The 25,278-nt window shown below is 35.4% G+C and overlaps 3 protein-coding genes and 1 non-coding gene across 5 annotated transcripts in view; 3 read left to right on the top strand and 1 right to left on the bottom strand.

Moving 5' to 3' along the window:
• LOC111390009 (bifunctional L-3-cyanoalanine synthase/cysteine synthase 1, mitochondrial) overlaps positions 1-2,237 on the top strand; it is a 6,778-nt gene extending 4,541 nt beyond the window's left edge. For both annotated transcript variants that reach the window (XM_023015005.1, XM_023015002.1), the window contains exons 4-10: positions 512-775; positions 927-1,064; positions 1,155-1,206; positions 1,350-1,429; positions 1,509-1,568; positions 1,704-1,784; positions 1,996-2,237. In XM_023015005.1, the coding sequence (XP_022870773.1) occupies positions 512-775; positions 927-1,064; positions 1,155-1,206; positions 1,350-1,429; positions 1,509-1,568; positions 1,704-1,784; positions 1,996-2,094 (774 nt within the window). In that variant the 3' untranslated portion in view covers positions 2,095-2,237. The remainder of the gene's footprint in view (positions 1-511; positions 776-926; positions 1,065-1,154; positions 1,207-1,349; positions 1,430-1,508; positions 1,569-1,703; positions 1,785-1,995) is intronic.
• A 789-nt stretch (positions 2,238-3,026) lies between these two features.
• Positions 3,027-3,112, top strand: TRNAY-GUA. The gene is given in 2 exon segments: positions 3,027-3,063; positions 3,077-3,112. It is a non-coding gene; the product is annotated as a tRNA-Tyr (tRNA).
• Positions 3,113-4,302: 1,190 nt separating this feature from the next.
• Positions 4,303-16,221, top strand: LOC111390000 (ATP-dependent helicase BRM). The gene is given in 14 exon segments (XM_023014990.1): positions 4,303-4,518; positions 4,634-4,833; positions 6,170-7,417; positions 7,560-8,772; positions 8,775-8,962; positions 9,083-9,169; positions 9,372-9,464; positions 9,546-9,629; positions 9,721-9,924; positions 10,484-10,726; positions 10,795-12,324; positions 12,415-12,945; positions 14,593-14,844; positions 15,349-16,221. Coding segments are annotated over 13 exon segments (6,480 nt in total). The 5' UTR covers positions 4,303-4,518; positions 4,634-4,686; the 3' UTR covers positions 16,009-16,221.
• A 420-nt stretch (positions 16,222-16,641) lies between these two features.
• On the bottom strand, positions 16,642-19,658 carry LOC111389989 (ubiquitin-conjugating enzyme E2-23 kDa). Its single transcript, XM_023014980.1, has 6 exons — positions 19,384-19,658; positions 19,173-19,252; positions 18,467-18,581; positions 18,308-18,360; positions 18,096-18,224; positions 16,642-16,993 (listed from the first exon to the last, which is right to left on the bottom strand). Exons 1-6 carry the CDS (start codon positions 19,425-19,427, stop codon positions 16,863-16,865), a joined length of 552 nt encoding a protein of 183 aa, XP_022870748.1. The 5' UTR covers positions 19,428-19,658; the 3' UTR covers positions 16,642-16,862.
• Between the last annotated feature and the right edge of the window lie 5,620 nt (positions 19,659-25,278).

The raw sequence follows: 25,278 nt of genomic DNA, 5'->3' as shown, positions 1-25,278 counted from the left end.
TGACCGAACCCAATAGGATATAGGTCTTCCCCCTTCCAAAGACTATTGGTACCCCTTGGGGCCCAAACCCAATTCCAAACTTCCACCTTATAAACCACACCAAAGTTTCCTAACTTTCCTATGTGGGATAAGTGTTTGGTAAATCAAATTCTTCCATAATCCTTAGTTTATGTGGGTTACTTTAACACTTAATATTTCATTCAATTTTAAATGGTTTTCGATAAATAAATATATCACGTTAATCATCTCGCGGAGTAGAACGTGAATATGCTAGGTCCCGTATTATTTAAAAGGTGGGTTCACTGAAATTTGGGCTCAAAGTTGACCCATTAAACCATTTTTTTTTTCCAACATTTAACACCCCTGATTGAATTGTACTGAAGAAAAAAAAAAGATAAAATTTAGTTTATATAATGTTTACTTGTGCCCAATTCTGCATGCCAGACATACACTCTTGTGTATTATTCTCATTGAATTTGGTTTCATATAAATTTCTTGTATTGAATTTTAGACAACATTGATCGAGCCCACATCGGGAAACATGGGGATCAGCATGGCATTTATGGCAGCCATGAAAGGATACAAAATGGTACTGACAATGCCCTCGTACACGAGCTTGGAACGAAGGGTGACAATGAGGGCATTTGGAGCTGAACTAATCCTCACCGATCCTACCAAGGGAATGGGTGGTACAGTTAAGAAAGCTTATGAACTTCTCGAATCCACTCCAAATGCTTTCATGCTTCAGCAATTTTCAAATCCTGCCAATACTCAGGTACCAAAGCTCTATGCTCCCCCGAGCTTGCTATAAACAATAATTCTATTATATTATTTAGTCATATTCAATATTGCGTACCAAAATGCTCCAATTTTTGATTGGTTTTGCTTATGTTTTCTCTGGTTATAACCTCTAAGCTTAAATACAGGTGCATTTTGAGACCACTGGTCCTGAAATATGGGAGGATACTAATGGTCAAGTCGACATTTTCATTATGGGAATCGGAAGTGGAGGCACGGTCTCAGGTGTTGGACAATACCTGAAGTCCAAAAATCCCAATGTCATGGTAAAGAAATGTGATCTTAAAGAAGCATGATTTGCACAGGAAGTTATACTTAATCTTAGTACATTTATATTATTAGCCCCTTTTTTCTAGATTTATGGACTTGAACCCGAAGAAAGCAATGTACTCAATGGTGGTAAACCAGGTAACATGTTGAACATTGTATCATTCCTACACATGTCATCGTCGCTTCATTTTCAATAATTTTCCTGAAGGAATGAGAAATTCTAGGCTCTTAGGGGTTGGAACAATGTCGGAAGCTAATCTTGAAGTCTTTGTTCGATATAGGTCCTCACCATATTACTGGCAACGGGGTAGGATTCAAACCAGATATACTTGATATGGATGTAATGGAAGAAGTTCTTATGGTAATCATGCTCGTTTTTCATTTACAATATAATTCAAGAAGTTCTAGTTTTAGCTAATGGAAGATCACAAATATTGCAGGTATCTAGTGAAGATGCTGTGAACATGGCTAGACAGTTAGCACTAAAAGAAGGGCTCATGGTAATAACTTGAACACTCACTGTTACATTTCCCTTTTGGCTAACGGATATACTTCCTATTGGGTTCGACTTTGGGAAATGAAAAACGTTGATTTTGGTTATCGTTAATTACGAACGGAATACTTCCACGGTGTAGGTTGGAATATCATCAGGAGCTAATACTGTTGCAGCTCTTAGACTTGCTAAAAGGCCAGAAAACAAAGGCAAACTAATTGTGGTATGAACTAATAGCAAAATATTTAGATTTTTTGCTTTTAATTTAAGCTGGTAAAAATACTTTTCCACGCTACAAAATACCCACAATTGTTTCACTTCTTATCTACACATTTTGTAGGATTCACAACTTATAAATACTTAAATGCAGCATGCTCGTTCTTCTTGTTTTACTTGATTTCTTATCTAACTCATGTAAAAACGTCGTTTTCCAGACTGTACATCCGAGCTTTGGCGAACGTTACTTGTCGTCTGTTCTGTTTCAAGAGCTTAGGAAAGAAGCTGAGAATATGCAGCCTGTTTCAGTTGATTAAGGCATGTAGTTGTTGAGCTTTGTGAGTTGTGTGGAACAATATTTACTCGTAAAAGGAGATAATGAAGTGATTCTCATATAGAGAATTGTATCAATTTTTATGTTCTTCAATCTTAATTATAATCAGATATATGCTTGTTGGTATGATGTGTCAATAATATTAATTTTCATAGCTCCTAGACGTGTCAAAATGTTCCAGTCAAGCCTCTAGCCGTCTATAACGGGCATGGAACCCCTATGCAAAAAATTACTCATGATAATTGCATATCATTACATTTTCGAATCATGACAAACATTTTAAAGTCGAGTCATTTTTCCATTTTGAGAGGGCCCTAATGAAAAATTTGTGTAATATCCCTAACCAAGGGATTGTTGCTCAAGTAATTGATGAGTTTAGTCTTATTAGGATTGGAATAATATTAGCTTGGTGCTAATGAATCAACACTTGAGTGAATCATAGTATGCTATTCAACCTTAGTTCATTAATTTATATAATCGTCAATTTTATCATTGTCGTATTGAATTAAAATTATATTTTACTAAGAACTTTATAAAACGATTCAATGTTGTTAGATGTCATAAATATAAATCCTTCAAGATCCTATTTACCATAAAGATACGCTGAAAGGATACTCTTGTTGCCAAAGAAGCTTGTTTAGGAGAGTTTTTTAAAAATTATTTTTTTTCCTCTCAAAATAATTTTCAATGATGCATTTTGTTGGGCCCAATATTTTTTTCCTGCTTTTTAACCATACATACGTTTCTTTCAAACAATGATTAAAGTGCTAAGCATATTTTCTAAGTTGTAATTCTTTATTTACAATTAAAATAAGTGATTTACATAATTTCGTATTTCCTCAATGTAAAATTATTTATTCAAACTTTATAACACTAATAAATTAAATTCAAAATGGTTGTAACATTTCACCAAGGCCGACCTTAGCTCAGTTGGCAGAGCGGAGGACTGTAGTTTGTTTGCTGTCATCCTTAGGTCGCTGGTTCGAATCCGGCAGGTCGGAATTTTTAATTTTATTAGTTTTACTATAAAAATTTGTTTATGTTAGTTATTATTATTTTTTTTAAAAAAAAAAGGCAATTTCTATTCTAAAATGTAATATTTCCAATTAATAATAATATTTAAAACCGAATGGTTAACCATAATTAGCCAAATTATTTTAGAAAATTAGTGTATTTTCCAAATCAATTTCTTTCCCGAACCTCCAAATTCATTAAAGCTAACAAAATCACAAGAATTAATGGCATGAAAACAGCTCGAATGTCAGATAAGGGGAATATATATATATTATAGGTTCACAAACCTTTCAAAACCATGCAGTCAATTCCCATACCTTCTCATCATAGCACTTACTTTCCAAACATTTTAATTGATGTGCATCGGAAGGACATTTGGATTGTTTCCAACTAAAAATCTATTTCGGTTAACAAAAAACTCAATATCGGCCCTTTCTAAGAAGTACAAAATGGTCTCTTCACAGTTCACACGAGGGTGTATTTGAATGACTTTATTTTCATAAAAAAATTGTAATTTTTTCACCAAAATTTTTTGAAGAAAGAAAAATGCCCAAACTCTCACACCCTAACTAAAAGACTTAAACTCGTGCTAGTTCCTCTCATGGCAACCGTTCACATTTTTAGTAAACTAATTTAAGGATAAAATATAATTTTAGTCCCAACCTTTGTTGAAAGTTTGGATGTTGTACCAATAAATTTTACGTCTCATTCTAGTTCCAAACGTTCGATAAATTAACAGAGTTAGACCCTAAAAATGGTTTCCGTCAAATTAATCCATTAATTAAGTCTTATTAATATCATTAGAAAATAAATAATAATAAAAAAATTGAAAACAAAGAGAACGATCCACCCCAAAAGGTTGAGGACATGATTGCAACTTTGAGCAAAATTTGAAGAGCAAATATGCAATATTCTCTTGTAACTTATAGATTTGGACGATTTAAGAAAAAGATCAAAGTGTAATTCTATATCTTGCATCATCCTCGTAATAATCCACCTATTAAATATACGAAACCTATTCAAATTTCAATAATTTACCTAATTTCGAAGTTAAGAATGACAGTCATGTATAACGATCACGTGTCGTTCAAAGTACAAGCGTGACATCACGTATTGTTTAATTTATACCGGCTGGACTCAACAATAATTTCACCATTTTTAACCCTAGAAAATTTGAGAGAAAAAGAAGAAAAACAAATTATTCTTTTTAGGAAAATAATAGGTAAAACATAGTTATTTGAGAAGATCTGCAATTTGGAAAAGCTTGTGAACCAATTTTATTTTTTTTCTCAGAAAAAACGATTTTGCTTGAAATTAAATATTATGTTTTGTACTCAAATTAGCCGACAAATTGCAAGCAAGCGTCCCTCCAAATTCCCATATTTTTTTTGAGGTAATATTTCACTAAAATTAGACTTTTATGCTTCCTTACCAGCTTTGAATTTTCGAATGGATTGAATGATTGTCTAATTTTTTATTTTTTTTTATTTTTATGAGTTAATTTACAGGTCGGTTTAGGCTTTTGGTGAATTTTTGGGATTATTTTCATTGAATTTCTCTAATGCAATCGGGGGCTGGGGCCCATCAAGACCGCGGCCGAGGCGGGCATGCGTCCAGGAACGCCGCGTCTGCCTCCGCTTCGCCGTCCTCCTCCTCCTCAGCCGTGTCGGCTCCGCAGCTAGCATTTGATCAGCAACAGACAAGACAGGTTAGGGTTTACAAGTGTGTGACAAGTGGGTGTGTATGAGGTGCAATTTTGAGTTATTTTGAAAAATGTATGAAAAATTAAATTGAAAACCTTTCAATTCTATTTTTTTTCGGAGCAACAAATTATTTTGTTAACTAATTTTCCCCCATTCGTCGGTTGCTGAAAAGATCACGTTTCCCTTTTTTCAGAAAAATTATATGTTTTAGCCAATCGGGTTAGAATTTGAGCTTTCTTTGTTGATTTGAGAATACAGTTTTGGAATTAGAATTCTCACTGGCGTCTGGGCTGCTTTAAATTGTGTTATTCATTAATCATAGTAAAATCCTGCAAATTCAATTTAACAGATAATTTTACTTTTTTCCTTTGAGAAAATAAGATGTGGAAAGGGAATTGTTATTGTTTGCTGTTCTCAGAGTTAAAGCAAGCTATGATTATTCCATCCGTAAAGACAGCATTTGAGATATAATCGAAACTATTTGTGCGTGTCTAATTTATTATAATTGTATGTACGTGCAGTGTTAACTGGCCTTGTTTCCCTCTTGATAGTATCAAACTTGTGCTTTCTGTCTGTGATTGGGCTCGTGGTGGCAATTCTTTAAAGATAGTTTTCTCTAAATCTTCATTGTGTTACCACTTCAGTTCATTGATGCAGTTAAATATTTCATGCAGTGCTATATTCAGTTTCAGATTGCCTTGCTTTTAATATATTTTTCTAAGCTATCATTTTCTTCAATATTAATTGCCCTTTCATTTTTTCTGTGTCAATTTTGCTAATTATAGTTGAAAATGAATTAAATACATTACTAAAGAAACATGTCTGATGATAGTACAAAATGAACAAGTGCTTGGTTAGAAGTGAACTGGAGATATTACGCCCTTTATACATACGGGTTTGAAACAAAACTCGTGCACTGGATTCTTCTGTATGACATCATGCTTGTGCTTTGTGGTGATTGTCTTGACTTTGAACTACTTAACTGCACGTGCTTTGTATTTTTGCACGTTTACAATCTTTGCAAGTTTCGTTCAGTGGATTTGTTAATTTTTATGATAGTACAAAATGAACAAGTGCTTGGTTAGAAGTGAACTGGAGATATTACGCCCTTTATACATACGGGTTTGAAACAAAACTCGTGCACTGGATTCTTCTGTATGACATCATGCTTGTGCTTTGTGGTGATTGTCTTGACTTTGAACTACTTAACTGCACGTGCTTTGTATTTTTGCACGTTTACAATCTTTGCAAGTTTCGTTCAGTGGATTTGTTAATTTTTGAATCTAAATGAAACTAACTGCATATGACTGATTCCCACCTCCTCTCTTATGTCATTTGCAGTCGTTGCAACAACAATATATGAGGAGACCTGAAGGAAATGAAGCCCTTTTAGGCTACCAAGCTGGCAAGGTTCATGGGATTCCAAGGGGGTTTAATTTCGCTGCAGGGACTGGGTCCATGCAATTCCCTCAACAGTCTAGGAACATAAGTGCCATGGGCCAACAATGTGGTCCTCCTAACATTCCAGGGCAGGGTCATATTAGGAATCAAGATAATGAGCAACAAATGTTAAATCCTATCCCACAAGCTTACCTCCAACACGCTTTCCAAGCAGCTCAACAGAAGTCAGGTGTTGGAATGCAATCGCAACACCAAATGATACCGGGAATGTTTGGTCAACTTGGCACAGATCAAGATGTCCGTACAACTAATATGAAAATGCAAGAGCTCTTGCATATCCAAGCGGCTAATCAGTCTCAGGCATCCTCCTCCAAGAAATCATCTGAACAGCTTGCTAATCAGCCAGGGTTTCTTGGTCAAACAATGCCAGCAATACCTATGCAGGGGAGCCAGGCCCAGCAAAATATGATGAACATGACTAACATCCCGGCTGCTATGGCTGCACAATTGCAAGCGATTCAGGCTTTAGCACTTGAACGTAATATTGACCTGTCAAATCCTGTAAATGCAAATATGATGGCACAGCTTATTCCCCTCTTGCAGTCTGGGATGGTTGCTCAGCAAAAACCAAATGAAAGCAATCCAGGTTTACATCCTGAATCAGTACCAAAACAGCAGGTCAACTCACCACAAGTTGCTAATGAAAGTTCTCCCCGTGGTAACTCCCCAAGTGATATATCGGGACAATCTGGCTCTTATAAAGCTCGGCAGTTGGTTTCTGCTGCTCCTCTCAGTGTAGCTACAAATTCAAATATCCTGAAAAACTCCAGTAACATTTCTGTGCATAATAGAGATAAACAACTGCCCCCAAGACAGGCCACTGGGGTTGGCAATGGAATGCTTTCTACAAATCCAGCAGAGTCATCTGTGAACTTGAAACAGGGAGTAGACAATTCATTCCTTGCAAAAAATTCTCCATTCAACATTGAAGCTTCACAGTTGCAGTATACCAAGCAACTTAACAGATCCCCTTCACAATCGGCAGCTTCATGTAATGATGGGGGTGTGGGAAATCCATCTACGTCTCAGGGTGGGCCACTTCCTCAGACGGATCAACTGCAAACCGGGTTTACAAAGCAACAATTGCATGTTCTTAAAGCACAAATACTTGCATTTAGGCGCCTGAAGGTTTGCAATTTTTGCTAATATGCGTTCTCCTCATTGCCTTGTTCTAATTGAACATCATGCTTTGCTTTTGTCTTGTGTTTGGTTGATTTTTCAACTAGCATTTCTAATATTCTGTTGCATATCTTCTTTACCCTGCTTGTAGAAAGGAGATGGAACTCTGCCACGTGAATTGCTCCAAGCTGTTATCCCTCCACCGCTTGAGGTGCAGATACAGCAGGTATTTCCTTCTGCTAGAAATTTAAATAAGGATAAATCAGCTGGAGAAAATGTGGATGGGCATGTAAGACATATGGGGTCAAATGAGAAGGTGCATCAGGCTGTAACGACAGCTGGTGGTGTAAATATTTCGAAGGAGGAAATTTCAGGGGATGATAGAGGAGCTTCCATAATAGTTAATATGAAAGGTATTACAACTGCAATGAAGGAACCGGGAGAAGTGATTCCTCCTGGAAAAGAAGAGGAGCAAACTGTAGGATGTTGCGGGAAATCTGACCTGGATGCTGAACAGAGTATAGAGAAAACTCCGATCAGGAGTGGTTTTGCTGCAGACATGGGTACAGCTGTTACCACGCAGTCTGCCATTCCAGATATGCTGCAGGTTAAGAAACCTGGTCAGTCGGGCAACACCATTCATCCTAAGAATGCTGGCTCAACGAGAAAATATCACGGCCCATTGTTTGATTTCCCTGTTTTCACCAGGAAACATGAATCTTTTGGATCATCATTGATAAACAGCAATTATAATTTAACTTTGGCATATGATATTAAGGATCTTGTTATTGAGGAAAGTGGAGAAACTCGTAAAAGGAAAAGGGCAGAAAAAATAGAGAAGATTGATAAAATATTAGCTGTGAACTTGGAGCGAAAGAGGATCAAACCTGATCTCGTAATACGGCTACAAATTGAGTCGAAAAAACTTCAACTTGCAGAGCGTCAGGCTCGCTTGAAGGAAGAGATTGAGCAACAACAACAAGAAATAATGGCAATGCCTGATAGACCATATCGCAAATTTGTTAGGCTATGTGAGCGCCAACGTCAGGAGCTCAACAGACAATCACAGATCAAGCAGAAAGCAACCAGAGAAAAGCAATTGAAATCCATATTTCAGTGGCGTAAGAAGCTTCTTGAAGCTCACTGGGGCATCCGTGATGCTCGAACTTCCCGCAATAGGGGAGTTCATAAGTATCATGAAAGGATGTTAAAGGAGTTCTCAAAGAGCAAAGATGATGATCGTAATAAAAGGATGGAAGCACTGAAGAATAATGATGTAGAAAGATATAGAGAGATGCTGCTAGAACAACAAACTAACATGCCTGGTGATGCTGCAGAAAGATACAATGTTCTCTCATCATTTTTGTTGTGCTATCGATTTGAAGTGCTGAATGGATATAGGAGTTTTGTGATGCACGATTATGTTATTTGCATAACATTCTCTTTTCCTTCTTGTTTTTCACCAGATATTATGTCCTTGCGCATGCCGTGAATGAAAGGGTTACAAGGCAGCCCTCAATGTTGCGAGCTGGAACATTACGAGACTATCAGCTTGTAAATTGCATTTTTTTTTTTTTATACATTCTATAGTTTATGTCATCTGCTCAGTTTTTCATTCGCCTTTTCATTTCTTGCTTGTTTCTCACTGATGTATTGTTTTACTTGAATCCACAGGTCGGCTTGCAGTGGATGCTTTCGTTGTATAACAACAAACTCAATGGAATTTTGGCTGATGAGATGGGGCTTGGGAAGACTGTGCAGGTTACTTGTTTTTTATTAATGGTGGTTTAAATATTTGATTGCTAAAGCTATGTGAACATGGAGGAATCATTTTTCTTTCTCATGGATTTTTTAAAATTATTTTCTGCTTTTATATTCTCACTCTTGTAACAATTTGGTTTTAGTTTCTTTACCAGTGTTTGTCGACATTTTTCTAAGGTTCATTCTCTTCTTACTTGGGCAGGTTATGGCATTAATTGCTTATTTGATGGAGTTCAAAGGAAACTATGGCCCACATCTTATCATTGTTCCCAATGCTGTTCTTGTGAACTGGAAGGTTTGGTTAATTTTTAAATCCTAAATTCTTATTAGTGGCATTTTCTTCGATTTTACATGTTTAGTTTACTCCATATTCCAGAGTGAGTTTCACAATTGGCTGCCAACTGTCTCCTGCATATTCTATGTTGGTGGGAAAGAACAGAGGTCAAAATTGTTTTCTCAAGTAAGATGAACTCCTGGTCATTAGAAATTATAGCTTGATAATATTTCGCCTACAAAAGTTAAATAATTTTCACTTGATCTCTGTTGTTTAGGAAGTGTTAGCCATGAAGTTTAATGTCCTCGTGACAACCTATGAGTTCATTATGTACGATCGTTCAAAGCTTTCAAAAGTTGATTGGAAGTATATCATAATTGATGAAGCACAACGGATGAAGGACAGAGAATCAGTCCTATCTCGTGATCTTGATAGATATCGGTGCCAAAGGCGCTTGCTTCTTACAGGAACACCATTACAGGTTTGCTGAGAGTCTGAGACTGCCTCATGTATAATACTCTCATTTCTTCTGTACCAGACATGAAGTTTTCCATGCGTGTATTACCATAAATCGATTTTACTATTATTGGTTTAATTTGTTACATTTGACCTTTAAAAGTTGAAAGGTTTCTGAGAATATGTTTACATTTTACTAACTAATGGATAGAATCATTGTGCAAAATATTTGCATCAATTCTCAACTTCGAAAGCTTGGGGATTAGGTTTTGCCAGAGTTATTACTTCCACTTGTAGTCGTCAGGCTGCTTACATGCATAGATTTGAAATTAAGGTTAATTGTAGGTGGGATCAACCATGGATTTTTCATCTCCTCAAATGAGAACTATATTGGTTAATAATACACATGAAAAGAAGGAAAACAAAGAATTGTCTTGGAAAAGAGAACCAACAGATTATTGTTTGAGAGTGGTTGGGTTGATATGTTCTGTTAGCTTGTTTGTGTTAATGCACCTGTTCCTGTTTATTTTCTTGTTTGTTCCGAAGACCTCAATGGATCACATCCATTATATTTCTGCATACAGAATGATCTTAAAGAACTCTGGTCACTTTTAAACCTACTGCTCCCAGAGGTCTTTGATAATCGAAAAGCATTTCATGACTGGTTCTCGCAACCATTTCAAAAAGAAGGCCCCTCACACAATGCTGAGGATGACTGGCTTGAAACTGAGAAGAAGGTGATCATTATCCACAGGCTTCATCAAATTCTGGAGCCTTTCATGCTCAGGCGTCGCGTTGAAGATGTTGAAGGATCACTTCCTCCCAAGGTATGCCTTTAAATATTATTAGATATTCTATGATGTGGATTGTTTCTGACAGCAATTTGAACCTGCAGGTTTCAATTGTGTTGAAATGTAGAATGTCTGCTATACAGAGTGCCATTTACGACTGGATCAAATCCACTGGTACTCTTCGGGTTGACCCAGAAGATGAAAAGTGCAAAGTTCAAAAGAATCCTGTTTACCAGGCTAAGACATACAAACCTTTAAATAATAGATGTATGGAGCTCAGAAAACTTTGCAATCACCCATTGCTAAATTATCCATATTTTAGTGACTTATCGAAGGCTTTTCTTGTGAGATCATGTGGAAAGTTGTGGGTCTTGGATAGAATTTTAATAAAACTTCATAGAACAGGACATCGAGTACTTCTCTTCAGTACCATGACAAAACTTCTTGATATAATGGAGGAATATTTACAATGGCGAAGACTTGTGTACAGACGGATTGATGGGACAACTAGCTTAGAAGATCGTGAATCTGCTATTATGGACTTTAACAGCCCTGATACTGATTGCTTTATCTTCTTGCTCAGTATACGTGCTGCTGGACGGGGTTTAAATCTTCAGTCTGCTGACACAGTCATCATATATGATCCTGATCCAAACCCAAAAAATGAGGAACAGGCTGTTGCTCGTGCGCACCGTATTGGGCAGACGAGGGAAGTTAAAGTCATTTATATGGAGGCTGTGGTTGACAAAATCTCAAGCCATCAGAAAGAAGACGAATACAGGAGCGAAGGTTTAGTGGATTCAGATGATGACCTTGCTGGCAAGGACCGGTACATGGGTTCAATTGAGAGCCTCATACGGAATAATATCCAGCAGTATAAAATTGACATGGCTGATGAAGTTATAAATGCTGGACGATTTGACCAGAGAACAACACATGAAGAAAGACGCATGACCTTAGAAACACTATTGCATGATGAAGAGAGATGCCAAGAAACAGTTCATGACGTTCCCTCACTATATGAGGTAAATCGCATGATTGCTCGGAGTGAAGAAGAAGTGGAGCTCTTTGATCAGATGGATGAAGAACTAGAATGGATAGATGAAATGACTCGATATGATCAGGTTCCAAAGTGGCTTCGTGCTGATACCAAAGAGGTGAATACCACCATTGCTAATTTATCAAAAAAACCATCAAAGAAAATCTTATTTGGAGGAAATATTGGCTTAAATTCCAGCGAAATGGCCTCTGAGACAGAGAGAAAACGGGGGAGACCTAAGGGGAAAGTTCCTATTTACACTGAATATGATGAAAATGAAGAGTTATTTGAATCTAGTTCTGATGAGAGGAATCAGTATTCTATACTAGAGGAAGAAGAAGAAATTGGGGAGTTTGAAAATGATGAAAATAAAGATAAGTTAGAAGATGATGATCCTGTTTCGGCTGATGAATACAGATACCAAAGTGGTATGAAACACACTAGCAACAATCTTGCATTTGAACAAGCAGGTTCATCTGGGTCTTCTTCCCATGGTCAAAGACTAATGCCAATGGCCTCACCTTCTGCATCTTCTCAGAAGTTTGGATCACTTTCTGCTTTAGATGGCAGGTCCAGTTCTCGTTCAAAGAAGGTGGTATGTCTTGTAACACCCTATTCTGATTCTTCAAGCTTAATTCTCAAGGTGGTCGAGTTACCTGAAATATTTTATTTTCTTATTTTCCAGGTAGATGAGTTAGAGGAAGGGGAAATTGTTGGATCTGGAGACTCTCAGATGGATCACCAGCAATCTGGTAGTTGGACCCAAGATCGGGATGAAGGTGAAGATGAACAGGTGTTGCAGCCCAAAATTAAACGTAAACGTAGTTTTCGAGGTCGTCCGAGGCAAGCTGCAGAGACATCGGAAGAGATGTATGGTGAGAAGTCATCTCTGCGGAGAGGGGATTCTTCTCGGTTGCCTTTCTCAGTAGAACGTGACTTGCAAGGAAGGGATGGCCATGGGCATAAAGTTCTTGGAGAGCCTAATTTGTTGAAGCATGGCAAAATTGATTCATCCTTCAATAATAAACAAAATTTATCCACAAGAAAATTTTCAAATACAGCTAAAGGGCATGCTTCACTAAAATCTGCCAAAGCAAGTCATGTTTCTATTCCTCCAGATGCTGCTTCTGAGCAGCCAAGCAGGAACTGGGACGGTAAAGTCATAAGAGGGGCTACAACTGGTAGCAGTAAGATGTCTGAGGTCATGCAAAGAAAGGTAACAAGAACTGGGATAGTAAAGTCATGAAAGGGGTTACAACTGGTAGCGGTAAGATGTCTGACGTCATACAGAGAAAGGTATGTAGCTCTAAACTTCTTTGGATTCTATTACTCAGTTTGCACTCTACTAAGAAATGAGAACTTGTGTTTCTGCTCGTTGCGTAATTTAATTTTTCTTGTTCCATCTTGACTGTGGATTGAGACGATCTGTTTGTCACACTATCATTTCCATCTATATGATCTTTCAAAATCATTGACATTAATTATATGGGTTTGATTGCAATATTGTTTTGATATGTTGTTCTGTGCACTGTTGTGGACCATTTCTATAAGTTGTGGTGTTGAGAATATGCTGATTCTGAATGAGTGGCTTATGATCAAATTGGTGTCTTTTCTCATCCATTAGCAACTAGAGTCCTAAACATGCTATTTATAAGTTTGCAGTTTATTGATGTCTTAGACTAGGAAATGATCAGTGGATCATGTATATTCTGAGCTTGCGAGAGTGGACTATTTGACTAATGAAACCCCCCTATATGTAAGAACATTGAACATTGATATATGATCAAAATGAAAGTTCTAGTTTGATGTTGGTATGGGTTCTAAAGAACGACTTTAGGATATGAATGTCCTCCTAACTTTGGCTTTTGTATTACATGATGCATGACAAATAAAACATTGTATCTTATTTCTTCCATTAAAAGCAGGTGAAAAGCATGATAAGGTGGGGCCTGACTAGTTGAATTTTGAAATGATAAAGAAATTATTTTTCCTATGATAGTTTCTTTATCGTTGAATATTGATCAAATTCCAAGTATATGGTAACTTTTCTCTCCTCTTTTTTCACCTCTTCTCAAATCTTTCGTTTCTCTCTTCTACTTTCTCCGCCGCTCTCAGCATCAGGTAGTATATTTTATTTTGAGTTTGAGACTTCCTAAAAAATGGAAGGACATTCATTTTGAGATGGAAGGAATAAGATTTATCTTGTAGCCCTATACAGGTAACACGAGTTACTTTTTAAGTCGAATTTTTCAGGGTAGTTTATTTTAGGATGACACCTACTAACTATAACAATTTTAATGTCCTAGGTTTATTAAGAAATTAAACTTATTTTCTTAGAACCAACTATTTAGTCGTGTTTTGTTCCTTTAATTATAGAAAGCCCCAAAACTCTGAGGTCATCCAGTGTGGTGACTAAAATGTTCTTACCAATATTATGTGCGCAAAACTCCAAACTTAATACAGTCTTGGCCTAAAAACCTCAGGAGAAAGAAATTAAGGTTGAAAATGTGATGGATAAAAGAATTTGATTCCATATCTTGGCCCAGTAAAGGAATGGGCTCTGAATGGACACAGTCATCCTTATGGCTTGTTGTATTGGTTGTCCTTTTCTCTTTTGTTTTCGATTTCCTTTAGGTTTTGACAAGGGATCAAACATTTATGATATTGCATTTGAGGTTTTTCTATATGTCCTTCATACCTTGTACAGTTGCTATTTAATTTAATGGCATGTCTTGGCAAGTTTAGACACAAATTCATCAATCTGCATTTAATCATTTCACTTTCTATTCATGTCTTGAATCTTTACCTTCCAATTCTTTCCTTCTTAATGGTTGCTATTTATATAAATGTTGATGTATTACAGTGCAAGAATGTTATTAGCAAGCTCCAAAGGAGAATAGACAAGGAAGGGCATCAAATAATTCCCCTGCTAACTGAACTATGGAAAAAAATTGAAAACTCTGTTGTCGTGAGTAGGCCAGGGGATAACGTTTTGGATCTACGAAAGATCGATGTATGCATTGATAAATCTCAGTACAGCGGAGTGATGGAGCTTGTGTCAGATGTGCAGCTTATGTTGAAGCTTGGGATGCAGCACTATGCTTTCTCATTTGAGGTATGGATATTTCTTTATCTCAAAAGAAAAAAGAAGGATTAATCAGTACAGAGTATAATTACAAGAAGACAAAAATTTGAAGAACTAGTGGGCCATTATTCTGTCTCAATTCTCTGAAATTTATTCACCCATGTAGAATTCTAAGATCAATAGCACGATCTTTTGAAGTGAAAGAAATGTTTTGGGAATCATAATTTTCCTCTCGGACTTGGATAGAATCTGTGAAGCTCTCTGAATTTCTATGTGAATTATATTGGAAATTAAACAGAGAAATTTTCAGTGGTACCCGTTCTATCCTATTGGCATATTTGGTAGGTTGGATTGGATAGCACTAGACTATATATATATATATTTATTATTATTATTATTTTTTTATGGTAAGAAGCTAAAATTTTTATCTTATATTCTTCAGCTGTATCTATTACTAAGTACTAAACATAGCCTGTATTTATTCAAAGATTCCAAGATTTGTGCTAAATGAACTTTATGAATACATTGTAATAGGTGAGAACCGAAGCAAGAAAAGTGCACGATCTTTTCTTTGATATCTTGAAGATAGCATTTCCAGACACTGATTTTCGGGAGGCCAGGAATTCTATATCTTTCTCCTGCCAAGTAGCTATGCCAGTCTCTGGTTCATCATCCAGGCAGGTGCTTGCTGGTCAAAGCAAGCGACAAAAATTAGTAAAGGATGTCGACTCTGATCCAGGTCCTCGCCAGAAGCCAAATGCTCGAATTCCTGTTCATACTGTTGAAGGCACTAAGGTCAAAAACTATATGCCTCAAAAGGAGTCGAGGCTTGGAAGTAGCAGTAACCTGGAGACTGGACAGAAGGAAGAACCCCGCCCACTGACTCATCCAGGTGACCTTGTTATATGCAAGAAGAAGAGGAAAGAAAGAGAGAAATCGGCCATGAAGTCTGGGAATGAGTTGACTGGTCCAGTTTCACCCAATGGAATTAGCCGTAATGTGAAAAGTCCTGGCTCGAGTTCAGGCACGAGAGATGTGCTATGGAGCCAACAAAGTACCCAACCACAGGGACGGGTTTCCATTTCTCCCCAACCAGAGAATAGTGGTGGCGGCGGCGGCAGCTCTGTTGCTTGGGCAAATCCTGTAAAGAGGACGAGAACTGGTGTTGGGAGGAGGCCCCCAAGCCATTTATGATTTACATGTTAATTCCTTCAAATTGAAGAAGAAAACAATTCTCTGGTGTTTAGGTGCCTTGTATAATGGTGCTGGATTGCGATTCTTGTAGATTTTGCACTGTTTTCTGGTGTGTTATTTGGATTAACTTGGTTGAACAATTTACCTGTTCTTTTTTGTATGATATGAGAATCTTGTATCTGAATTGCCTACCAATTAACTCTTCTCTAATCCCTTTATTGATCTTCAATTAACATGGTTGAACAATTTCGGTGGTGCACGTTGGCAGTGCACTGATGGAAGTCTATTAGGTTTCGGTGGAGGAAGAATGGGTGGGCGTGAAATCGATGAGAAGAGGACTAACTTGACGTGTCTATTCTTTTGGATTGTGGAAAATGACATTTAAATAAATAAATTTGTTCTCTCTATAACAGTTTAAGCTATTTGCTGGGGTGTGCTCAACATAGTATTAAGGTAAACAAATGTTTTATGTCAAGTCTCGTCATGCACGTATCAAGAAGACATGTCAAAGATGACATTTAATGACTGAATTTGTCTTCTCTTAGCCAATTTAAGCTTTTAGACGATAATTCTACGTAATCTGTATAGCATACTGGACATTATTTGCACCAGAATTAAGTTCATGAAAGTTGGTTAACTAAGAGCATGTTCTTATGGTTTTTGGACCACTTTTTTCTTAAATGGGAAATAAAGGGTACACATCAAGTTATCGTTGCATCTATTTACATAAACAACGGGCATGAATTTTCTTTTCACCCTTTCCAATGAATAATTATATCTGCAGTTAAGTAAATTTCAAGCAGAAACCAGGTGAACAAGGTAAGAATACTGATTCTTAAAGAGACTGAATATGGCTATGGATCCACTGGCCCTGCAACTGCCTCGTCACTAGAATCATTCTCATCTTCGCTTAGCTCCTCATCGCTCGATATCTCCCCTGAGGTTGTCCCTACATCTTCCGGCTTGGCATATCTCTGACAGTATTCTGCAAGATAAAATTATAGGTCAGTTTTACCATGCCCATAATGTATGGAGCAGACGAGAAAGTGTAATCAAAGTTAAGAATCCTAGGAAATCATGGCAAAAGTCTTATTGCAGACTCGGAGGGTGAAGATAAAAGAATCGACAGAGACACTCTTCTTTACCTTGAGAGCGCCATTTGCAACTACATTTTCAGCGTCATCACCATTAAACTTGGAGGCAGATATGAAGGATTAATGAATTAATCTTCAAGATTAAGTGATAAAAGGTACTAATGCTACCAAAAAATAAAAAGCCAGCAAACTAAGCCCTTTTCCAATAAATTTTGGGTTCGCCTAAATGAGTCATTTTAGGCGTCGTTGTAAGTGAAAATAATAAATAGACAAGAAAAAAAGCACAAAACTGGCTTAAGCAATCGGGTCAAATTGGTTTTAGGACTTCATATTGTGCAGTTCATGTTCTACACTTATGTTTAGCTCATGTTTATGAAATGTGGATAATCATTCAAGCCACTTTTTATCGGCATGTTTCGAGTGATCCACAAGTTCTATCCACTTATCCACCACTCATTTTTATCTATTTATCATTTAAACCGTTTAGAAACTAGAAACACTTCCCAAACATGCTTAAATCTTGGAAAAGAATGCCTAAAATTTGGTAGATACCTACACTATTGTTCTGCTTTCATTACTCGCTGAACATGCGTTTTTTTATCTTTCCTTATTATTAACTTCCCATTACAACTGGCAAAAGATTTCTCGTGCTGAAGAAAAACGTCCTGAAATGAATGAGGTAACCCGCACCCAAAAAAAGGAAAAAGAACTGTTTGCGTAAATTTTCATATTATAACAGTAATGTTGTGTTTTCTTTCCTCAGATTAGGAAAGCCAAACACGTGTGCAGTGGAGTTGTAAATAAATGCAAAGGAGAAAGTGAATCGACATAGTGAATAAGAATAATGTTGAATTAATTTCAAAGATTCAAGCCTCAAAATAGATCATGAAACAGTAATGCAGAAAGAAAAAAGACTTGCATATATCAACAATATAGAGATTCAACTTTGCCAGATTATACGATAATTTATAAATTACCGAAACATTCTAATACCTTTAACTCTTTGCTCATAAGCAGTTTGATCACGGTTCATAAGAGCCGCAGCCTCCCTATTTAGTGGGTCCGCTGGATTTGGATACAAGAGAAGTTGCGGTATAAATACTTCAAATACATTCACCAGGTCTGCAAATAGCGATTCAACAGAAGAGTAAACAAGCAATCAATAATTGGCAAAAGTACCTTCGTAATATACAGATATTCCTTACCGAACATGGGGCTCCATGTCTGGTTAATAACATCCAAACAAATTGAACCCGACCTACATTGATTATTCAAAAATATCAGAATTCATCATACATCATAAAGGAAGACAATGACTTATCCTGTATATGAAAATATAGGATCTTTAAGAGTATATTGCTCACGTCTCATCAACATTCGGGTGATACATCTTATTAAGAAATCCTATGGATGGAGCTTTGTACGGGTAAGCATCTGGAAGCTCAACTCTTACTTTCCATACACCGCCATGATACGGACCTAATTTTCATTCAAAACATTGAACATAGTAAAAGAAATTAAATTGCAAAAGACCAAAACAAACAAGCGTGCTAGCGCACACAAACTCTCTGAAGTTTCCAGGATGGCTGTTCTTCCTGATTACATACGTAATTGCAGAGTAGACATCTCAATCCTTAATAATTCCGTACATTCATCAAGGTCAAGCAGCAGAAAAGTATAAAATAAAAATCTGCAGAGATTAGTCGAGGTGCGCGCAAGCTCTTCTGGACTCCCAGAGTCATTAAAAAAAATAATAAATAAATGCAGGTGTTATACAAAAATGGCAACAGTGTGACTAAATGAAGAAAGAAAAGCTAAAAATAAGAAAAAACTGAAGGCAAACAATGACCAAAAAAGACCCTTTTTTCATGATTTTCATTTCAAGAAATAATTCTGACGGATCAATTCATAAATCGCAAGCCCACTCAACAAATTCACATCAACAATATCAAAAAAAAAAAAAAAAAAAAAAAAAAAAAACCCAAAAATCAAATAACCAAAAAGCAAAATTTCCTATTAAAATCATTAAAAAAAGAAAGAAAATTTGAGACATGGGTTTTGATGATTTACTGTCACTGGGTCCACGGAAATGCACATAAAAACTTTGCATTCCATCATTGATCATCTCAACCTTGTAATCACTCATCATCCTAGTTCAAGAAAACAAAATCCCATAAAAAAAATTTAGCAAAGCAAAAGGTACATCCAAGCAATTCATATTTGAAAAATAATAATAATAATAATAATTACAAAGCATAAGATTATAATTAGAAAACTTTACAGTTTCATTAAGTCCATCTCACGGCGCTTGCTTGGGGAAGACATGGTGGATTTGTTCTGCAAATTCTTGGGCTTATATTTTCTTTATTTTTTCACCGAAGAGAGGAAAATGATGTTCGGTGTGGGCGGTTGGGGTTTCTTGCACAACTGTATGAAGCAAGGGAAGGGAGTTCTGACATTAGTAAGGAAAAAATGGAGGTATATATGAAGAAAAACATTTATGATAATTAGCTAGCATGTTTGGCTAAGCTTAAAAAACTTATAAGCAACTTTTTTGAGATTTACAAGCATCTTCTAAGCTTAGCTTGAGCTTGAAAAATGGTGAAATTTTTATATCCAATTGTACTTCAAATTGCTGACATATGCTGCAGCAAGATAAATCACGGCCTCCCCATCTTCGACCAATATTAAGGTTGAATCCCAATCTTGAAAGTTCCCATCGTCCCATATCTAAAGATTTGTAAGGGAGATAAATTGCAGGATGTGTTCCAACAGGCCAAGGAACAAGAGCTGCATGTACACTACGCCTACAAGGAGTCAAATTTCATATATCAGGAATCGAACCCTTACACTGCGGCTGCCAGCAAAGCGTGTAAAAATCTCACCTCTATCCTTTGAATCACTGGACTATACCTTGGGGGGGTTTTTTGAAAAGTCAAAAAATACAATTGATTGTGCCACATCAACGGTAGACCGACTAATATTACAAAAAAAAAAAAAAAAGGAAAAAAAAAGTTGAATCTTTTAGAGTTTTGTGAGGGGGGTAAATCGCGAGATGTGCCCTAACAGACCCAAGGAACAAGAGCTGTTTGTACACTGCACCTACAAAGAGTCAAATTTCACGTCTCAGGTATCGAACCCCCCACATTGCGGCTATCAGTAAGGCGTGAGATAATCTAATTCCTGTCCTTTACATCACTGGGCTACGCCCCGAGAACAGGGGACGAGAGTTTTAAATTTCATATAAGGAAGCTTTGGTAATTTCTATAAGGATATATTTTACTTGTTACACCATATTTTTATTTACTTAAATGACTCTTAAGTAAAATTACTTGATCAACCACACAAAAGGTTTAAATATGTTCCCTAGCTTGTGATTTTTCTTACCTCCATCAACCAATCATGTTTAGTGCACATAAGACGAAAAAATTTTCCAAGGAGGTCACAATTTAGATAGGATCCTATAATTGACTTTTACAGCACGCTAATTAATTATATTCTTCTTTAGATATAATAATTAAATCCATTTTACATTACAAATTTTAAAAAAACAAAAAATAAAAATTTGTTTTTAAGAGTTCAAATTAGACATAACATTTAGAACTCTTTAAAATGTTTAAAATAAATATCGTATCTTCTGATAAATTGAATAAACTAAGACGTAAAAATAAATATATATTATAAATGAAAATGAGCTTTTATTGTCTTTTTTTCTAATAACTTAAACTTGAAGCAATTCTTCTTTTTAAATTGTCTCCCACTTTACTTAAAATTAATCATCTAATGTTGAAAAGTTTCCTATATATATATATATATAGACTAAAAATGATCGAATTATATATTGTAGGATTATATGTTTTGAAAAAAAAAAAATTGTTGGAATATTCTTTATATAGTGAAAAATATTGAACAAAAAAAAAAAAAAAATGAAGCATAATCGCCACATTTCAAAGTAGGGACCTAATCTTTCCTGGCTGGAATAATTAGATTGTAGATTCATTGAACTAATCAAACTCCGAAGTTCATACTAATTAAGCAATTCAAAGGTGGCAGCCCACCAAATCTAAATGATTGAAGAATTTACTATCTACATATCTTAAAGATCTTTCAAATACGATATCAACCTCGAATTTGTCGTAACATAATGAAATTACTTGGAAAGCTAAGTACGTGTTGTAATAAATTATGTCTGCACTGTAAGAACTCTAAGACGATTAAAAAGTGTGCTCTTTGTTTTGACTTGAACTAATTGTCGATAAGACAATGCATTATTGATCTTGTGTAACCTATTCATTCTTTTAATTTGTAATATAATATAAGTTAGTCCGTATTAAAACTTAAAAATTGAGCTAATTCATTTACATTCCTTAATCTCAATAGAGCAAAAGAATATTTGCTCGTGTTCCATAAGGTTGGAGCAATCGTTACAATTTTTGTATTACACAAGAGCTCCTCCAAGTGTTCCGATCAGTGAAGCGAATTTTCAATGAGATACTCGTACAATATTCATAAATCTACGTATGCCTTATTTAATTACTTATTAATATTTTTAAAATAAAATTTAATTTGTAAAACATGAAAATAAAATAAAATAGAAAGACTCGGTACAAGTTCGGGGACTATATTAGTTTTGTTCTCAATAAATTTATGATTTTTGACTACATAAATCCATCTACCAGTTACCCTAGTTTACCTCTACAGCTTTTGACATGTTTATTTTGTGAAAATAATAAACAAATATGACCTATAAGGAATGAAATTAAAATATATCTACACATGTGTAACACTAAAAATAATTTTTAGAAGGTCCAAAAGTCATGCAAATGGACTTGAGAACATAAAATCAAAATTTGAACATGTCGAAATTTCATTTTTCATAAAACTTCTTGATACACGTGTGCCTAACAATTATTTTTACATTTCACATAACTCATTTTTATATTTAGTATCACGAATCTATAATATATTAAAATATCACATCAAGGGAGAATCATTTTTTGGACGATTTTAACCCCTCTACAATTCAATTATTTCAATAATACCTTACTTTTTGCTTTTCTATCTGTAATAAACACTACATAATTATTGTCATTTATAAAATTTGTATTATTGATTCTCAATTAATTAACATTCACATTAGACTATATTTAACGAATTTTTATTTGATGAATCTTGAATTATATGAATCTAGATTTGTAATAGATAAATTTATTTATATTCATGTATCTAGAAATTTTAATAGGCGTTTAAATTTATATCTTAGCAATTAATTTTTATCTATCAAATGTAATATAAATATGATAGATTTCAAAATTAAACAAGTTTCAAAATTCAAAAATCAGATTTTTATTAAAAATTATTTATGATCTAATTATTTAATTAATTTAATATATTTAAGTCACAGTTTTTTGTCACAATTATGAAATTACTTAATCACAGATTAATTTTTAGTCACAACTTATCAAATTATTGGTCGTAACTTCTTTCTCGATCACAAATCAAAATTTTTATTGGTCACAAAATAATTTTCGGTCACAAATCCAAAATTTTTACAGGTCATAGATTATTCGTCGATCACATATTCAAAACTTTTATTTGTCACAATTCATTTACTCATTGCAAATTATTGAATTAATTGGTCACGATTAATTTTTCGATCACAAATTAATTAATTGCGAGTTACAGTCACAATTTTTAGGTCACATATGTAATTGTGAGTCGCAATCACAATTTTCAGGTCACATATTGCCAACTTATTGGTCACAATAAATCCAATTAATCTGTGATCATCACCAAACAATCACTGCCACCCGTCGTTGTCGTTGGCACCACTACTACTATACCAATAACACCACTCTGTAACACCAACAACACCATAGCTTTACCCACCACAACCCACCACCACTATCACAGTGAACATCACACAGATTGACGCCTCAAACACCGTTGCTGCTTTCATTTTCAGGTCGACCACCCCAAAACCACCGCAACAGTTGCGACAAACACCGCACTAATATAAATCACAACATCACAACCAGATCCCACCTCACCAGACCCTTAGAATTGACAATTTTCAGCGATGAAGACGGGGTCATTACTTACCAATGATGAAGATGGCGATCGGAGAGGGGAGTCGATTGCCGCCATGCCTGAGAGAGGTCGCCGTGCGTGAGATTGAGGGAATTGAGAAAGAGAGCGAGAGAGTCGAGTAGAGAGAGAGGGTATTGAGACTGAAATTGTTATAATTAGGGTTGTTTAATTAATTTTTAAATGTATTAATTAATTAAAAAATTTTATTTGTGAAATATTAAACATGTCATCTTATTTATGAAATGAAAATTTTTAATCTATTAGAATCTGTAATTTCCACTTTATCTTATCCAATATATATAGGCATGTTTCCAAATTTAGAATATTTTGTTTTGTTCATTTACCAATATACCATATTGCCATATTCAATTTTCCCCACTTAATATTCAAACTTCTTGAAATCATGTAAATACACACATTTCTCGCTTTTTGGAAGCATGGAACAACTCTTATTTCTTCTTCTTCAAATTAAATCATTCAAATTCTTTACTAATGTCAACAATAATTTACTACTTCATACTGAAAATTAAATAGGGGTAAACTAAAAAAGATTTTGACAAAAAATTATTTTTCAATGACATTAAAGAAGATTTCTTAATCTGTGTGAGAAATGAAACAAGACTATATAACTGAGACGAAAGGAGTATTACTTTTACATCACTTATAAAATATTTTAGAATAACGTGTAATGTAAGTTTAATTTTGACTAGTTCTATAAAAAGTTGCTTGCATAATTTTGCAGAATCACCCACCTCAAGAATCAGATCAGAGAACTAAGTTGTAACCACAAAGTCTTGAGTCTCACATCACCTGTTTGTATGTGCATAAACAAGCCAATAAAACAAATGGTGACAGCCTTAATTCATTTGGACTTTCTGTGACACTACAACCACACAGATACTATGAACCCTTCATTTTCGGGCCTAATGTTATCTCAACACATTCAAAGGCCTCTTTTGAATAACAATCTGTACTAGAGGTGTCAATCATCAGTCGGCACTGCCCGATTTGAGGTATTGACATGCCCGATTTGAGGTATTGACATGGGCCATTTTTTTAGGCCTCGGCCCAACCTAGGCCGTGGATGTACTGACCCAACTGTAGGGTAGGGCCAGGCCACTCAAATCTGGACAGTCCCACACCTCCATACTTAACTCTCAAATTTCTAGCCAACAACTAGCAGTTATCAGTTCCTATTGCAAGCGGGGGATAGAGATTTTTTGGAAGCCATTCGTCTCAATTTATAAATCGCATATTTTCAAAACGAGCTAAAGGTATGAAGGATTTTACTTGATGCTACACAATCTGATAAATCTTAACAAGAAAATACAAGTCTCATTCAGAGCATAAAGAAATCCAAACTTAGCCTTGTAACCTAGTAAAACAAATCAAAACATTTGCACACATAAATATGGTTACTTCATAAAACCTTATCTACAAATATACATACAATATGGTGAGTGTGCCACAAATTTTTTGACCCATCGTTGAATATGAAGCTTTTTAACTTTACCATTATCTTATCTTAATGTGAAGTGCAACTAAATGTCAAGAGCCTACTTGCCTTTTCATCTCTATTATCCACTTATGGGCACGTTTGATAGGGATACTCTACAAAACTGAACACGAGGAAGGAAAAATACAAGGTGAAATCTTATATTTTGTCTTGTACAATGTGTACTAGACATGTCCTCAGATAATTCTTTCTTGCGAAATTCTTCAAAAAATTGTTAGCAATAAACTAGAAATATTCGCAAGGGAAGGGGGGGAAAAAAAAAAAACCAGCATTGAAAAGAAATCTATAAATGCCCTTGTTTGAGCCCCATTTTGAGGGGGAAAATTATTTTTTGAATAGTGTATTGATGAGAAATGTTTGGTTAAAAAATAAGGAAAAATTTTGAATTTACGAGTAATATTATTTTATTGAAAAATGTGTTGTTGAAATGATGTCAAAATACTGTAGAAGAATTCATTTTTTCTAAAAAATGGGGATCAAACAAGGGCAATAATTCTTCACGAAACTATATACTAGCGGCAAGGAAGTTCATGGAAGCTTTCAGAACCAAATTCTCAAACTGCGCATGGG

Source organism: Olea europaea, chromosome 3 (genome assembly GCF_002742605.1).
Source record: "Olea europaea var. sylvestris chromosome 3, O_europaea_v1, whole genome shotgun sequence".
In the NCBI taxonomy this organism is placed as follows: Eukaryota; Viridiplantae; Streptophyta; class Magnoliopsida; order Lamiales; family Oleaceae; genus Olea; species Olea europaea.
Note: the sequence above shows the minus strand (reverse complement) of the source record. Positions and strands in the feature narration are given on the sequence as shown.